Source organism: Cucumis melo, chromosome 2, assembly GCF_025177605.1.
Source record: "Cucumis melo cultivar AY chromosome 2, USDA_Cmelo_AY_1.0, whole genome shotgun sequence".
Classification (NCBI taxonomy): Eukaryota; Viridiplantae; Streptophyta; class Magnoliopsida; order Cucurbitales; family Cucurbitaceae; genus Cucumis; species Cucumis melo.
The window spans coordinates 2,939,951-2,958,441 of NC_066858.1; the positions used below are offsets into that span (position 1 = coordinate 2,939,951).

The window sequence follows — 18,491 nt, forward strand, 5'->3', positions numbered from 1 at the left end:
GTTAAATCTGTTGAGTCTATATTAAATTTGTTGGTCGTTATGCAGTCGAATCTAGTTGTTGGATTTATCATCAAAGGCGGTTGTTGAAGCCAGAAATGGGTCATTGAAAGAGCTAAATTGATCGTAGTTAGACGTGTGAAAATTGTAATTGATAGGAGGTCTTATTATACAAACTCATCTCATGTTGGTGTGCTGATGAAAAAAATATATATATAATTTTTAACCTTTTAAAAGTTAAACTTTGAATTGTTTAATATTATTATTGGTTTAAAATTTAGTCCACGTGAAAAAATGAAATCAAACACAATTTAAGAAACATTAGAAAAAAAATAGTCAAAATTTTCCTTTTTTATCAATCAAAACATGTCCTCAAAGTTTAAAAGTCCAAATCAAGAAAATTGTGTAAAACAAAAAATAATTTTGTTGAACTAGAAAATAGGTTAACAAATCATTCATGAAATCTTTTGCCACAATTGTATTAAATTCAAATAAGGGATGAGAGTTCCAGATCAAAAAACATATCATTCTCGTTGCAGTACTTTTGAATGGTAACTTACCATCATGGTGGTGGTAACCTCTTGATAACTATCACTCTAAATATACACTTATGTGCAAGATTACAGAGTTAGATAATTGATTGCTTTTATATTGCTATGAGGTTTTCTTAATTCAAATAGTTATTTCGTGCACATTCAAGTCATGGAGAATAATGTAATCTAAAATGTTACATCTTCACAAAGTCGTGAAACAAAATCTTTTTATTTATTCCCAAAATATTAAATTTAAGGTACTAATAGTTGTATGATATAATACAAAACCAAAAAAACTCTAAACCAGTAAAGTATTCCTATGTTAAACAAATGAACAATGCAAATTCAAAAACTCTAAACACTTGGGATTAAAAACACAATTTTTCTTGCACCCAAATTGAAATATACTATAACACTCCCAAAACATACTAAAAGTTTTGAATAGGTTCAAACAGTTCGAGAAAATCTAAAATAGACATTTTGAAAAATGGACTTGCTGTATACAATAAGTGTGCTTTCACCTTACAATCTAGTTCAAAAGAAATGTGAAAGGCATTATAAACCGAACTCTACACGTACAATTTAAGGGTGGGGTGTGTACAGATATCTTTAACCACACCATAACAAAAGGGTTTTTGGAGTCTACTTAGATTTATTTAAGAAAATTTTGTCAAAAAACTCATTTTTATTTAAACTCTTGGTAAAAATTGTTGATGATACACCATAAAAGCTATTTTGAATAGTTGTCAAACACTTTTAAATTAGACACTCACGATATATTTCAAACACATCCTTAGTCACATGAAAAAATCATATTCAATGGTGTATGATCAAAATCATATTCAGTCAAAGCAATAAGCAATTCAATAGTGCAAAGATCATACACCCATAAATGAAATGTAAATGTAAAATGTTTCCAAGTAAAAAAGGATTTTCCAACAATCACTCTATTCCTACTAGTAGACTTGATCCAGATGGAAGGAAAGCCCCACATTTGGAAATTATTTAAGATCAAAATTGTCATAGGCATCTGCTAGCAGGGAACAAGTTACATACTCCATACCTCAATCTCCAGTTTATCATAGAGGAATCCCCATGTCGGAGACTTTCATTGCCCTATTTTCAAGCAAAGTCCTTTGACGCTTCAAAAATGTTGTCATCGAAGCCACCTGAGAGTATAGGTAGCGAGAAAAAGTGATAAATGTGAAACGTATATCCTCTCTAATTTTTTGTGATTGTCAAAGTCCAATTTGTATGAATTCATGACCTTGTTAGACAAAACTGAAACATCGTTGTTTTATTAGACATCAAATTTAACTTTGTGTCCTGGTACTAGTAGATCTCAACTTCTTAGAGAAGGTTAAATTAGCCCATTGGCACACCCTTCAAAATTCAATAGCTAAACTTGTAACTCAAGTCCCAATCAACAATTTCTTCCATCTCATTTGGTCATTTTAAGTTTTTGGTTTTTAAAAGTTCAGCTTATAAACACTCTTTCTACCTCTAATTTTTACCGATGTTTAAAAAAAAACCATGCCAAGTTTTGAATAATAATAGTAATAATGAAAAGTTCAACTTTTTTACTTAAGAAATGTGAGAAATAGAGAAGGGCCGTCATTTTTAATTTTCTGCTTTTGATATTTAGGGCCTGAACTGTACAGAATAAAATTCAGCTCTCGACAAGAAGGAATATATATATATATATATATATATATATATATATATATATATATCAGGCTGACCTCTGCTCGAAGTTTTAATGCATCCCTACCAGAAATTTCCCTCAGCCCATCCATCAAATCTGCACAATTTGAAAAAAGTAAGTACTCCACAAAAATTATTTGTACCTTTCCTGATCAAACCCGTCATTGTATCTCCCCATCACAGATACCATACTTCAAATAGATATTTACAACGACAGGGAAGTATCTCAACATCCATTTCACTGTTATATGACTTGTGTCCATAATTTAAGAGGGTTGGACTATCAAATTAACAAGAAGACATTGAACTAGAGTAAAGAAAGAAAAGGTTAAGGACCAAATAAAAGTTTCTTAATCAGAACCATAAAGTAGAAACTAAGAGAACTATTAGAGTTTCAAACAGCAATATTATATACACACCTGCAGCTTGGGCTTCAGCCTTGTAGATTGACCTTGAAAGATGTTGAATTTGACTTCCAGCATTCCTGTATATTAAAATAGTCAGATTCAGAGAATCTAGTAGCACTAAACTTTTCAATGTTTTGACTACTACAATGCTTCTACATCAGCTCGTTGTGGCCGTATTTCATATCCTTTTCAGCTAGAGCAGCCCTCTCAAGCAATTTTTTGCTCTCATTCTTCATGAGGTCCACTGAAAGGTTCAACTCCTTTACATGCTTCTCAGCCTTTAAAAAACTCGCCTGCTCAAAGGGACACAATATTAAACAATCAGCAATATTGAATAATCAACTAGAGAAATACAGTGCAGGGCAAAGAAAAATAATGAGTTAGTCCAGAGTGCTGTCGAACTCAGATTATTCCAAATTCTAGCCCACTTCGCATACATTCAATGAGAATGAATCCATCAATAATTTGTACATAATCCAAGATGGGATAATTAAAATAAATAAGGCAAGAACCTCCTCAGTTTGAAATCGACCCAACGTATGGCGAAAGAGAAATCTTCTTGGTCCTACAAAGAAGAGCAATCCTTAAAAATTGAGGCTAATTTTACATGCACAAAAATAGAAGGAAAAACAAAACAAAAAAAAAAGAAGAATAGGATTGAACACAAATATAATCAAGGCAAGTCCATACAAGCAAATAGCAATAGTATCTTGGAAAACTTTTTCTCCATATATTAAATCAATGATTGACACAAAAGTGTGGTCATTTTGGTTTTGAGGCAATGGGTGATTTAAGATGGTATCAGAGCATGTGGTCAAGGAGGTCTAGTGTAATATTGTTACCTCTCATGAATCGGCCGTCACTCATCAAATTAAGCTTATGGGTCAATCAAAGATTAGGTGATTTAAGAAAATGTATCATATTTCTCAAATAGATGAAAAGTCAAATGTATTTCAAGATGGTTTTCTTAAATTTTTTTTTTTAGAGAATGAGATGCATGCGTAAATCTTTTTCCTAAGTGGGCTGCTTTTTTTCTAATTTTCTGAAGGATTATTTATAATTCTCGATTTTATTGATTGTAAGGAAGATCTACGGATACTCCTGAAGGGAATACTGCACTTCGTAACTTTTCATTACTTTAGGGAAATTTTTGTTTTCATTAAAAAAACAAAAAAAAAAACAAAATTCATAAATAAAGAATAGAAGGGAACGGCTAGCTCTCAAACAAAACAAAGGAAGCTACAAGAAGGCTCTTAAATTGGCAACAATACTGGTGCTGATGTGGGTTTGATTTGATTTCAATTGGCAATCACAAACCACCTGTTTAGTGTTTGAAACCTCAAATTTTGGAAAGATTTGAATTCCGTTCTGTTTTAAAATGAAATCACATGTTTTGTGGCAAAAGAAAATCAAAGAATTTAAAATCATAACTCATTTCAATTTTTTTTTCCAAAAATATTTCCATGTCAAAATGGTTGGATTTGCCAAGATTTTAGTGCTTTAAAAACATTTTTCCAATTTTACCCTCATGTCTCTACGTCCTGTATGCATCTATTGTTTCTTCAAACTCATCCCATCTAATTGAGCATAAATCTGATCTACACAAACAAAATAAAAGTAAATCAATGGACCAAGAAAGAAAATCTAAAATATTGGAAAATAGTACCTCACCATATAGACTAAATATGGAAGTTTTATTATTATTATTATTATTTATCAAAGAAACCATGTTGTGATGATGGTGTTAGACAAAAACGGTGAGGGGCAACAAGTACAAGGGGAGTATTATTGTTCTTAATGAAATTTTGGAAATTGGAGAAAGGTGGACAGATAGTGACAAAATAAAACAAAAACCTAAAACCCTACTGTCTACGGAGAACTAGTATTGATGTAGCCATGGAGAAAAAATATCCAGACAATAAAATTTAATTTCTCTGATTTGAAATGAATTTAATTCCAAATGTAAATAGGATTTTGAAATCATTTCTATGCAAATCCTATCGTCAAACAAAGCACAAGAGGAAAAAGTTTGGACAAACACCATGGTGAAGCTCTGAAAAGAGATCCTCTGCATAGTTTGGCTCTAGTCAGGGATCTCCAAGAGAGACATGTGTTTCTAACTGAAGAACCCTGGCCCTTTCCAAGATCTGACTTCTCAAATACAAAGGGGGAAGCAACTTTCACACAAGGATATGGACCCATTCGGAGACTATTCCTCAATTTCTTCCAAAATTGAGATCCAAAAACTCTAACTACTCTAATAATACATCAGTGGTTATTTTACTAAGAGACAGATGTAAAGATTAGAGAAGGGGGAAATAAATACCCCTCAGGCCCTCATAGTAATAGCATGCACATCCTCCCAAAGGAGAATAGATCATTAACCAATAATAATTTTGACTTTGATTGATTATATTCTCTTTGAGGTTTCTTCTTAAACTGTTTTCTAAAAAAAAGATTAGAGAGATACTTTAGAGACAAAAAATTATCCGTTCAGGTAGGAATGAAGAACCACGGGCTTCTAACTGAACTAAAATGACAAACAGCACCTACCCCATCCTTAATGACTCCCAGAGTCTTGATAATAGGAAACTGTTGATCACGTTGCCAGGCACAAGAGTCTTGAAAACTTGAATCCCAAACCATATGGCATACAAGTTTGGCTACTAGACAAAATTCTAATGGTTTTTTTCCATCACTCTCTTACCTTGTTCAAAACTATATAACATAACTCGCTTCTGATTATGCAAGCAAATGAATTCAATCTAAAACCATTGATGACTTCATTTCAACAAACTCCTCCAAATGTATTCATCCAATTGATTTTGAATAGAGTAATCGACTCAATTGACAACATGACAAAGATGGCATGAAACTAAACCATTTCCCTGATAGATAAACAAGAAATTCACTTTGAAGAAGCTTGATCAATCTCCAAAGAATAGAGAATCCCAAAACACAACAGGTTCAAAACCTAATACTAACTACTAGAACTGCACAGATCAGAACAGGAGGATCAGAAGTGAGATAGTTGAAATCTGTATTTAAATTAAACTAATCATCACCTTTGGTATTGAGGAAAAGAATTACTACAACTGAAGCTTTCCAAGGAGCAATGTGGAAAAATGGGCGGAATAAAGCCCGATCAAGTTGTATTGATGAAAAACTTTCCTAATTCAAGGATGGATCTCATCATTGGACGCTAACTAGTCCTACTTTCTGGTTGGACAGCCCTTCCCCCACCTAGGTTGGGACCAACATGAACTAAACGTAACTAAGGTCACCGCTCATTGTGGAAGCTGCCTGAACGCTTTTTTGCCTAAGACTTCCAATCTAAAAATCGGTCTAGAATCCAACAACTAAAAAAATAAAAAGAAATAGTAAAAAAAGTAAGTAAAATAGAAATAGGCACCACAATCCACCTAGATGAGGCCATCATAAATGGTTTTGACGGCAGTGGTGTAGGTAGGTTTGGGATAATCCATTCAATTTCTACAGTGGAACTAGTAACTGGCTACAGGTTTCTTTTCTACAGACCATAGGCAGCCGGGAATGTTATGTCACAAGGGCCAACAACGTCGAAGGAAAAGAATGATGGAATAGGAGCTAGCTTACCTTTTTTATAACAGTAGGGGAGAAATCGAATGAGTACGATCTCAACAAAGAGACCAAGTCAAGTGGGGAGCATACCTCGCATAATGAGAAGGCCAGCTGTAACAGCAACTCCAATCGTGGCAGCTGGGTGTTCCCTAGCTATCTTAAGCTCATCTACACGGTGATATCATAACAAAAATATGTGATTGCATTATTAAATAAATATGTGAAAGTAAAACCAAACTTCTCTTCTTACTTTGTATGAAAAGATATGAGATTTTAATAACAATAATGTTATCTCTTCTTACATTGTGTAAGTGGAGCGATTTCTGAGTGAGGTTTACGCTAATTGTTTCCATTTGTAAACAGTATACGAAATCTAACAAGAGACCACAGCTCACTCACAAATCGCTCCACTCCTATAAACATCCACATGTTACAGTTCACAGTTCTAAAATTGACTTTGTAGATATTTCAACAAGGACTAGAGCAATATTCCTGTCAAGCCAATATAGACTTTGCTGAGGTTCTGAAGCTTGGAGATAATCAGAGAACAAGAAAAATAAAAAGAGACCTGTAAGTTTGCGGAAAAAAGCATCTTCGTAAGTTTTGAACTGTGATGTTGCCCGGGGTACAAAATCCTGAAAGATGATTGCATTCATCTCAAAAAATAAGTATAAGATGAGAAAGAACAAATACAAAGAAGTATAAATTGAACATTTGCACAATTAGTAATAATACACTAATTGTGAAACACATAGCTGAACAAAAATTGATCATCCATACACAACCACCAATAGTATAATAAAGAGCAACAGGATCGGTGGATCACTACACAAGCAGCTAATGGGACACATGATATCGGACACAAAAACCAAACAGTTACCAGTACCCAAAACCAGTGATGAATTGTTAGGATTTTGTTACTCCTTCATTAATCTGTGTATTTCTTATCTTGATAGGGCATCAACACCATTCCTCAAATTAAATCTTTAAACATTTTGAATTTGTTGACCATCTTGTTTATTGCTGGTCTTCAAAAAAGCAATAATTCATTTGATCTCATAATTACATTGTGATCAACCAACACTTCCACGAATCTAGGATCCATCAACCTTCCCATTATAGCACCAAAATCCTTTGTTGAGAGCGGTTATGTTGTATGGCAAATAATAATATCGCATGCATCACAGAGAAAGCGGCAAGCTGATGCTACTATCTTCAGGTTTCAGCAGAGCCAAAAGGGTGCGACTAATATCAGGATCAGAAGCACACAAAAGCCAGGAAGATATGAAACCACATAAATTTCTTTTCTGATCATCTTATCACTAACCAGATCAAAAGTGTACTTCAATGTTTTCATGATCCCCTTATCACCTACCAGAAATTCCGTGAGAAAGCAAGTATAACTGTGGATCATCTTATCACTAACCAGATCAAAAGTGTACTTCAATGTTTTTCTAAATTGTTTTATAATCTCAATCTTTTCCATCTTTCTTTACACAACCAACGAATCAATTATTACAATAATTTTCTTCTCCGTTCCATCTTAGTTTTGTTTCAACTATTTTATCCAATTCCACGACCTCATCGATCGTTCTCTCTAATAGATTAAGCAAACGTCCCTTTCCCACAAATCCCACATAAAGTGGAAACTTCAACTAAATTAAGATCAAACAAGATATTCTCCTCAAATTCCTAATGCCAGCTAAAAAAAAGTCTTCATACGAAATATAACTGATTTTCAGTATGACGAGCATTTCACAGCAGAATTGATTTCGAATCAACAACTTTAAGCAATGTAGAAAATGAACTCTACATAGTACATACTACAGACATCTAGTGAGATTATAAAATGATAATTGGTTCTAAAATTCGACTAGAGAGGGAACCTGGAAGGAGCGGATATGGGAGGAAGAGGCCTCTTGGAGAGAACGAGCAGAGCGAATTGCAGAATCCTTTGATTGAACAACCGTGCGCTGCAGGTCCTCTGCAATTGCCGATATGGAAGATGCTGTGGTTACGTTCTCAAGGGTTGGCTCCGGTTGTTGCTCCTCTCCGGCGCCCATTTTTCTCCGGTGAACGGTGTTTCGCCTTCAACTCTCTCCTAAACCGGCACCGCCGTAGAAATTCCTATGGAAAGGGTTCACTTCCCTACTTGCCTTGTTCTTTCTCCCCTAAATGAATCTTATGAAATACTTACATTATTTGTTCCTTCTTTGATTGTATTTATTTTAGTGCACATTAAACTACAAATTTGTGTTATTTGATTATATATATATAAGACTATTTTCAAACCTAGTAAATAAATAAAAACATTTACAAATATATAGTAAAATATTAATCGCTATAAATCAATATAAACTAAGATATGTATGTATTCGTATCATGATAGTTGTTTATTTTTCACGAAATAGTGTGATATTTTACTGTTTTTGTAAATATTTTAAAAACTTTGTCATTTAAAGTAATTTCCTCTGTATATACATATGGTTTTAGTAAATTATTGTATCGAGGTTTGTAGATTAATGATAAATCAGTTATATCTTATAATTCGGTAGTTCGATTATGATTGTTAAACTAAAACAAAACCAATTGGCCCGACTTGTTTTATACATTTATTATTTTTAAGCATACTTTTTTATTGGACTCATTTGACAAAATATGGAGCTCAACAAATGGTCTCCAGTTGACACAAAAATTGGCGTGGTACTCATATTGTCGTCTAAAAAACTAAAAATTGGCAAAAGTAGCACATATTTTTGTTTTCATTATCAAAAGCAACACACTTTTAAATATTTGTAAACCTTGTTTTTCTTGATCCCACCGAAATTTCTCTAAAATATTACAAATTTCCAACTTATCCATTGTTTTGGGTTTTCTATTGCATCTCCGTAGACATTAAACAAGATCGTTGGTTTTTTAATGCATCTTGGTGGACGTTAAAAGATTTTACAAGTTTAAAAATATGTGTTACTTTTCAAAACGAAAACGAAAAATGTTATACTTTTGTCAAGTCCTCTTAAAAAACTCGAGCTATTACCAAAGAACATCATCCTATAATCTTTGTTTAGAAAAAAACCTTTCTACTCCGTGAGTGAGTGAGGTCGAAAAACTTTGCAAGACATAGGCTTTATTTGGCCATTTGTATGACAAATCCCTTTCTAAGTTTCTCTTTAGGAAGAGAAAAGGTAAATATGGAATTAGCAAACTATTCTAAGTGAAAATTTTGAGTAAAGAAAATATTTATTATTATTTTATTCAAAACTTGTTTTCTAAGTAATGTGAAAGTCTCCTTCGTAAACCCACAGATTTACTAGTGAGTTTGGGTCCTAAGGGTACTTAAGTTTTTTAAGGGGTGAGGAGATAGGCAAATGCAAGTTTGCTAATATTTCCACCCTTAAGAAGAGGAAGAATGTTTTTGCTAAACCCTTTTATTATTATAAACGTTTTTTCTTTCTAAAACTAAAGTTGTAGTCTTAATTTTGATTGAGAATTTTGTTTAGTTTTACTGCATAACTGAAAAACGAGGTTGTTTTGTCCTTGAAACGTTTTTAAGAGAGCGAGATTCGTGACTCGGCATTTTTAACCAGTTTTTGTTCCTGTAGTTTGTGTTTTGACTAGGCGATTTAATCACACGTTTTGACCACTGGGCGCTTTGGTCATTTGGCAAGGTGATCAATAGGGAAGATGAGGTGATTAGTAAGCGAGGTGATAAGTAGGCGACTTGACCAGATGAGATACCAGTATATTACACAAGGAAGCACGCATTCAATCACTCGTTTTTGTTCTTGTAGTTTGTGTTTTGACTAGGCGATTTAATGAGTCGTTTTGACCACTGGGCATTTTGGTCATTTGGCGAGGTGATCAGTAGGCAAGATGATAAGTGGGCAACTTGATCAAACGAGATACTAATATATTACACGAGATACAAGGCAAGGAAGCACACATCCAGTCTAAGCATTTTGTCTAGGTGTTAAGGCTTCTCAACGAATCACTCCTTCTAGGCAAATTGCAATAACAACTATATATATGTATAATAAAAAACATAGTTGTGTTAAGAATTTAGGTAATGAATAGTTTAAAGGGTAATTTATCATCTTTGAAAAGAATTTTCTCGTCTCTAATCTTTTTAATCATATTTTTGTAATTAAAAAATTTGTATCCTTTAGGTTTTAAAATTTGACTAAATTCACAAATTCTAAGAAAACTAAGGGAGTATTAGAACGAGGAGTAGATTATTATGGTCGACTTATAATAGTACATGTTTTGTATGCATGTTATTTTAGTTTGATAATAAAATAGTAAATACTATAACAAATAATAATAAAGAATGATAAACATAAAATAATAAAAACTATAACAAATAATAAATTTCATAGTAACGGAGCTAATCGGAGTTTTTTTAAATAATATTTACAATATAAATATTTGTTCTAAATGATCCGTAGAGAAATAAAAATATATGTATTTACCAAAAGAAGTTTACCTCAACCGACTTTGTGAGTCAACCAGTAACTACAAGTTCAAATCTGTGCGTGTATATATACGTATATAAATATTTATGCGTATACGTGTATATAAATATTTATGTGTATAGATATATATATATATATATGTGTGTGTATATATATTTATGTGTATATATATAAAGAGTAGATTTTCCTATTTTAGATATAAAAGCGTGATCAATTAGGAATTGCATCCGATAAAAAGTAAAAAAGAAAAGGCCAACAAAGTATTTCCTAAAGCAAAATTAAGCGGCGAACACGTGGGGAGCATCCATAGGTCCGTGACACACAAAAGAAACCGCCGGGTAAATTCAGCAATCAAACAAACGAAATTCCAAATATACCCTTTAACTCAAGGTCAAAATCCCACAAACCCAAAGGACAAAATCGGAAGACAATAAAAAAGCCACATGTAGAGATAAATTCCACAACCGCGCACAAAGCTCCAACGAAAGATCTCTCCCCACGAACTTCCCTTCTCATTCTCTTCTCTCCCATAATCCCTTTCTTCTCTTTCAAAAACCAAACCTCAAAACTCTCTCCCATTTATATACCTCTCTCCCCCCCTTCATCTTTATATATAAAACACCTCGCTTTTCAAACTCTTCCCGCTTCGTTCTTCACCCGTCAATCCTTCCTCATTATCCCCACTTAATTTCCCTTCCGATCCACAGGAATTTCTTCCCATAATTCTAGGGTTTCCCATTTGTAAAGAGGTCTGTGTTTTGAATCGGTTTGTGTTGGCTGATCTTTTGATCCGTAGATCGTGTGTGTCGTGTGTTGGAGAGGATATAATTTGTGGGTTTTGCTTTAGATTTTTGATGGGTTTGTGTTTTGGTTGGATTTGGTTATGCGGGTCGTTGTGGGTTTTTCTAATTATCTCGAAAGGATGGATTTTTGTCTACCCCTTTAATGATTAATCTCAGTGTGGAGTGGGTTTTGTATGATCTCTGTATTTTGATTTACCTTTATTGTTAATTTGATAACTGCGGTTATGATGGTATAGAGTCTTGGGTTATTTGTAAATTAGGGATATTTTGTGCTGATTTGTTGTGCTGATTGTTGGAGAAAGAATTTAAAGAGTAGAGTTGTGTCGTGTGCAGAGATTTCTTAAAAGGAATGGCAGATCAAGGCTTGGAAGGAGCCCAACCTGTTGATCTTAAAAAGCATCCTTCTGGGATTGTACCTACTCTTCAGTGAGTTCTCTCACTTTTCCAAACGTTTGTGCCTTCTGATTGTGTACGGTAGCTATTTTTTTGTTGATGTTGACCAAAATATAGCGTTTCATCAGTATTAGATGGTGGCTGTACATATATATGTGTATATAGCAAATTTCAATGAGGACTTGGTATCATGGACGTTTTTAGTGATGTATCCAGAAATTGGGTTACTCTTGAAAAGAAAGTTTAACTTTTCGGCCTAAGCTCCATATGAACTTCTGGTACATGGTGTGATTCTTCCAAACTCTCCGGTTTTGAAATATTCATTAAAGATACGTCAATTCTTTCTCTCTCGTCATAGTTAAATCGAAGGTCTAAGAATCAGTTACATCCACCAAAAAGTACGAGTTCACAAATTTCTTATTAGTTCGAATAGTTAATTAGAAATATATAAATTTCTTCAATACATTAATATAAGGTTAATTCTGATGTATGTCTCCCAATCTCTCTCTCCCCACCACCTCTCTCTCTTTTTCTCACGCACGCACGCACACACAAATAACCGTTATAAATTTTGGTAATACGAGTGTTAAATCAAATTTCTTAACAATGAGTTACATTCACCAGAAATTTAATGAGTTCATATCGATACTCAGGAATATAAAAAATTTGTATGTACATTGATATAAAATTAATTCTGTTATACATAGAGGCTTAACAACTAAGAATTTGTCTAGATTTATGGTCTAGCATAGTCTTTGTAATATTTCCAAGAATAGTTCGGAGAAGATTCTCTCCTCCTAAGAAAATTGTCAATATGTGATAACTGGTAACTAAGATAAAAAAGCATATTCTTGCTGAATAAATTAATTGGTAAAGACTTAGATATGGAGCACCGAAACTTTGGTTTAGGCAATGTATTCATGTGAGATATATCAACATTCGTGCACTTGTTAAGCATAGTAGAGATGTGTCAAAGATCAATATAAAGTTATAAACACACTTCCAACACGTGTGAACATTTTGAGAATGTAGTACATTATAAATGCTTTGCACAATCATTATTGACATAAATTTATTTTTATTTCTTTTTGGTTAATATGTAAAAGCATTTAATAAATCGATTATTTAGCTTGGATGTATTTTAAATATTTTTACATGAAGTGTTGTTTATCGTAGCATAACTGTTTTAATACAAGTTTAATGCAAACAAGGCTGGGTTGGGTTCTCTTTTTTCTGGTTCATATGCTTTTTGTGAACAACGTAGGCGTCAAATGTCTATTTGTTTTTGCTTTACATGCTTAGGCACTTGATGTGTGGACCATCTTTTTCTATGTATCTTGATTAATGTACAGTGCATTATATTGTTTCTAGGAACATTGTGTCCACAGTTAATCTGGACTGCAAGTTGGATCTGAAGGCCATTGCTCTACAAGCTCGCAATGCTGAATATAATCCCAAGGCAAGTGGGGTTTTAGAATAAGCTAGTGAAAAAGTTCGCAAATAAAACAAAAGAAAGTAAAAAAAGCCATGCAAATAACTTTGGCAATAATTTCAGGGGGGAACTTTGTTGTTTCCTTTGCATTTGAATTTGAGTTTTTAAGATTTCAATTATTATTTCATTGGAACAGCGTTTTGCTGCTGTTATCATGAGAATAAGGGAGCCAAAAACCACAGCATTGATATTTGCATCGGGAAAGATGGTAAGTTATGATCTATCTAATTTTAATGACAAGGGAGCTTGCATGCTACATTGCAGTTGCTTCCAGTGATTTACTATATTTCTATTATTGTCATGCATTTCTACTGTAACCTCGGTTGGTTCAAATTCAAAAGGTAAAAGAACCAACAAGAAAGAATCACGGGGTAGACTGATTAAATTGCTAATTTGATTTGGGGCATAATCCTGTTCTCTATCTCAGTGAACCCATGCCATGTTAATATTTTATTACATAATTTAATATTAACCACAAACCCTCGTGTTATTGATACATCATGACATTATGATCTTGATTTGAAGGTCAAAGGCGCTTGAACTTGTACTAAAAAATGACAAAAACAAAACAAAGACCTCAAACCAATATTTTTAATTTATTCTGGCAATATTGTTTTCATGCAACCATATCAAACAGATACGTTGTTCAAATAATTCCCCTAAGAATGCATTGAAACTTGATGAAATCTGTTTGATTTGAATTTAAATTGAGCGAGAAATTGTGTGTCCTTGACGTTTCTCTGAAGTTCTAGGGATCTTGTTCTTTTTTTCTTGTAAACTGATTGCTGCGCTTGAAGAGTATCTTGTTTTAGCTATTCAGATCTATGATGTGGTGTAGGTCTGTACTGGAGCTAAGAGTGAACAACAATCCAAATTAGCTGCAAGAAAGGTATTTACTTTCTTTCCATTATTCTATCTTAGTGTGAGGAGGTTGTCGAATCCTCTCTCTACAGATTGGCTGTTAGAATATCAACGATAGAATCCCGCAGCTTCAGAAGGTCTACTTGATTCTATCTTAAACTGTTATCATTTGGTTCATTAATTTTTCAAAGGGCTGACTAGTTTTGTAGTGTCTTGATTCGGCAACTATTTGAATTCCGAAGCTTAATTCTGTCAGATTTCATTTTATAAGTGTGTCAGAAAATTAGAGGCATGAGCTGAGATATAGTTGTTGGGTATTAGAGTGTTGAGCATAGTTGGTAGTTGAAAGTAATTTTGACTTTACATCTTGTTGTAAAAAAATGTATGTAAGAATAGTTGTTTACGTATTCATGTGTTGATATATCATCATCTGAGGTTAAATTGTCACAGGGAGCCACTGCTCAAGATCATTGATGCTCGCTTTATTGTTTTTCTTATTATTCTTAAAGCTGTTGGGCGTCTCATTCAATAGCACCCTTCTTTTTAATATGAAACTTATAAGAAAACTAATATGAATTCTTTTACTGATTATTGTATCTTGTTTTTACTCTCCAGTATGCCCGTATTATCCAAAAACTTGGTTTTCCTGCTAAGTTTAAGGTATTTGCTTCCATCCCCTTCATGTGTAGGGCACTGCAATTGCCACCAGAAACTACTTTTAGATTTCCTTTTTGTAAAAGAAAAAAATGAGGACATCTTTCAATAAGAATTCTTCTTTCCTTATTTATTCAGTGTACATTCTCATGTATTTTTAATCTGGTGCAGGATTTTAAGATTCAGAATATTGTTGGTTCATGTGATGTTAAGTTCCCAATAAGGCTCGAGGGTCTTGCTTATTCACACGGAGCCTTTTCAAGTGTAAGCTTTAGATCTATATCTTTGTTCTATGTGCATTCTATGGGATCGTTTCTACGTCCTCAAGCATTTTTCTGCTAGAAATCTCTAACTATTCTGATTATTTTTCTTTAGGGGGCATGACTTGAATGTTTATGTTTTTCTTAATTATATGTTTGTTCTTGACCAATGTTTTAAAAAACCTAGGAAGGTTCTCCCGTAGGCCCAAGTTGCTCGCATTGTGTGAAGCCCTAAAGCTCAAAGCCCTAGGCTTTGAGGCTTTTCAATATTTTTCAAAAAGTAATAATTAAGGTTTTTCATTTTTTATCAACTAAGAAATCAAATTTATTAAGCCTACTTTCTTGTGTTCAAGGGTCTTTTTTTGCACATTAACTATGCTTTCTCTTCTTAATGTTGTTGTTTTACACATGATGGGCCTAAAAAAAACTATGCTTTCTCTTCTTAACGTCATTGTTTTATATATAATGCACCTAAGAAACTGGTCCTTTTTTTGCATCTCACACTTAAAACCCCAGAAGACTAATGTACTTTAGTGCGCCTTGAGCTTTAGAAAACATTCTGCTCAACATTAACTACGCTTTGTTGATTTTTCTAAGTGATTCTTTGTTTAGGTTTTTCCATGAGGAACTAGTCCAACAGTGATTTTTAATGTCAACAAGTTTGAGATGTTGCTGGAGTTTGTGTTGTGAGGGATATGTGCAGACTTTTACTATTGATGAATGGAATCCTGAGAGTTATTATAGTTTTTAATTTTTAAGTACTTGATTGTAATTAACATTCGCAATATATTTTATCAGGTTAGACATTTAATTTGATGTTGAACTTCTTATGTATGTGTACTTGTTTGTAATTAACCTTCGCTATATGTTTTATCAGGTTAAACATTTGATTTTATGTTGAACTTTCTTATGTATGTGTAACTTCATTATTAAAACTTACATCCCCATCTTTTTCAGTACGAACCAGAGTTATTTCCTGGATTGATATATCGGATGAAACAACCAAAGATTGTTCTTCTCATTTTCGTCTCTGGCAAAATAGTTCTAACTGGGGCCAAGGTAAAAATTCAAATGCCATTTTTCATTTATTGTGCCTTTGCAGAAATATTTTTCAAATATCAAGGATATATATTAGTGGTTAGCTGAAAGTTTGTTATCATGAGGCGGGATGAATAGAGGAGTAATGGAGGGTGAAGGCATGTGGTTTAGCCATTTTAGTTTGGGCTTGAGTTTATTCAGTAGGGAGGTCTCCAAGTTCCTTACTTGGGATATTTTGTGCTAATCACCAAAAAAATAAAAATAAATAATAAATAATAATAATAATTTTTTTTTTGTGTGTGGAGCCTACATTTAAGTTTAAAAAAACTATTGCACTTTATTGCAGCCTATACTTTAAAAACACACGGCCTATCTGTATGGTCACTATCACAACTGCAGTCTATCTTTAATCTGAATATGTTTTGTATTTTGTATCCTTCAGGTGAGAGAGGAAACATATACGGCTTTTGAGAACATATACCCCGTGCTTACAGAGTTCAGGAAAAACCAGCAATGGTAAGATGCTTCGATTGAAACTCCCAAGAGCTTAGTATGGCTGCCAACATTAATCTTTGTGCATTTTTTTCCCGCCCAAACCTTGTCATTGAAATAATGAAAACGGGACTAGTGCTCAAAATACAATAATGGAGAGGAAGCATAAATAACCGACAGAAGATAAAATCTAGTACAATAAACATTTTGCAACATACATGCTAACTAAATAAAAACAAACAAAGCACTACATCTTAAACAATGACTTGAACTGAATAGTCTATAAAAATTTGGAAAGAGACCACCAAGGGTAGGAATTTACTTCTCTGTGGGTGTGCCATAACAATGACTTGAATTTTTTCCCCCTATATAGGCGATTACAGATTACTTATAATCATTTGGATATAAGTCTGAATTTTGTGCTGGAAGAAATGAAGAATCTTAACTCATTCCTTTATAAAACAAGCAAGCCTATTGCTTGTGGTTCCGTCTTAACAAATCTGTTTGATGAGTTTTTGATTTCGTTGTTTTTTCTTAACGAACATTTGGTTGTTGAGTTTTTTGGTGTCGTTTCATCTTAACTAACATCTGTTTGTTAAGTTTTTGGTTTTGTCATTTCATCCTTAACAAACATGTGTTTTCTGACAAGTTTTTGGTTTCATCTTTCGTTTGATTGAACCTCTGTTTGCAGATTTTTGGTTTCGAACTAGCCATATGGGAAGTTGATTTTCCTTCATGTTTAGAGAACAAACTGACTGGCACACAGACACAAGCTAGCTAGCCGGAAAGGATAGTGTATTTATCGAGAGATTGCTTCCAGTTTGAAGATATATGGAAGACTTTCGGTTTGGGGGATAAAATGGAGGGTCTAGTGATCACTGTCTTTTACTTTTAGTGTCTGTCTTTATGTGATAAAAAAGTGGAGGGAAGCTTTGAAACTTTTTTTTTCTTCCTTTTTTTAATTTTGATAAATCTGATATTATGTGATCAATCAAAGTGGGGGATTGTGTATAGAAGAATTTTTGTTCCAATAACTGACACCAGACAATTATGCAATTTATATTAAGCATTACACAACAAGTGGTATAGTTCTACTCTATAAATAGAATAATTTCTAACAGGCATTCAAACATGTGTTAGAGACCAAAATAGACGTGATCTTATTTTTATTGAAGTTATTGTGAAATTTGAACTTTCTTTTCACTTTCTTAGTTTGAAGTTATAACCACTAATTACTGACTATCTTGCGACTCTATGTATCATACGAAGATGGGTTAATTCTGGTTTATATGGTTTGGATAAAGAATTTATTCTTTGTAATTTAATAATTTTGCTAGTTTATTAGGTAATAATACAATGGCTTGAAAGAATGTATATTTTTAGTTGAGAAGTATAACACAACACAAAGTTTCATTGTGCTTAGAAGTATTTTTGCTCAACACGTACAAAGTTAGCCAAATTTTTTTCGACATTTCTAGTTGATTCATACTTCGGTGTGGGAATCACAATCTTCTTTAAGCATTTAAAAATAAACACACATAAATGAAACAGTTAAAATATAGACCTATATCAAGAGGTTGGGGAGGACTTGAAAGAAAAAATACAGAATAAATATAATAAATATAGGAACAAATTAAATATATACAGCTACTAACAATGGAACATAAAGGGTTTATACACTTCCATTTACAATATAAATTTGAAATGTTCATGTTCAATGAGAGTTACAGTTGGAAACCAAGAACATCTCTTGTTTTCTTCTTATGATTCAAATATTGTTAATCG

At 33.2% G+C, this 18,491-nt stretch overlaps 2 protein-coding genes across 3 annotated transcripts; one reads left to right on the top strand and one right to left on the bottom strand.

Moving 5' to 3' along the window:
• Positions 1–1,307: 1,307 nt before the first annotated feature.
• LOC103492410 (RGS1-HXK1-interacting protein 1) lies at positions 1,308–8,481 on the bottom strand. Its single transcript, XM_008452772.3, has 8 exons — positions 8,128–8,481; positions 6,810–6,876; positions 6,332–6,409; positions 3,154–3,206; positions 2,798–2,934; positions 2,654–2,718; positions 2,273–2,331; positions 1,308–1,699 (listed from the first exon to the last, which is right to left on the bottom strand). Exons 1-8 carry the CDS (start codon positions 8,302–8,304, stop codon positions 1,610–1,612), a joined length of 726 nt encoding a protein of 241 aa, XP_008450994.1. The 5' UTR covers positions 8,305–8,481; the 3' UTR covers positions 1,308–1,609.
• A 2,704-nt stretch (positions 8,482–11,185) lies between these two features.
• LOC103492411 (TATA-box-binding protein) lies at positions 11,186–17,786 on the top strand. 2 transcript variants are annotated; one of them, XM_051081397.1, is made up of 10 exons: positions 11,186–11,462; positions 11,850–11,942; positions 13,262–13,368; positions 13,538–13,609; positions 14,240–14,290; positions 14,878–14,922; positions 15,088–15,180; positions 16,134–16,235; positions 16,657–16,730; positions 17,398–17,786. In XM_051081397.1, coding segments are annotated over exons 2-10 (546 nt in total). In that variant the 5' UTR covers positions 11,186–11,462; positions 11,850–11,941; the 3' UTR covers positions 17,399–17,786. The 2 variants fall into 2 exon arrangements, with proteins under 2 accessions (XP_050937354.1, XP_008450995.1); XM_008452773.3 differs by having other exon boundaries at positions 11,187–11,462; positions 13,281–13,368.
• Positions 17,787–18,491: the final 705 nt, after the last annotated feature.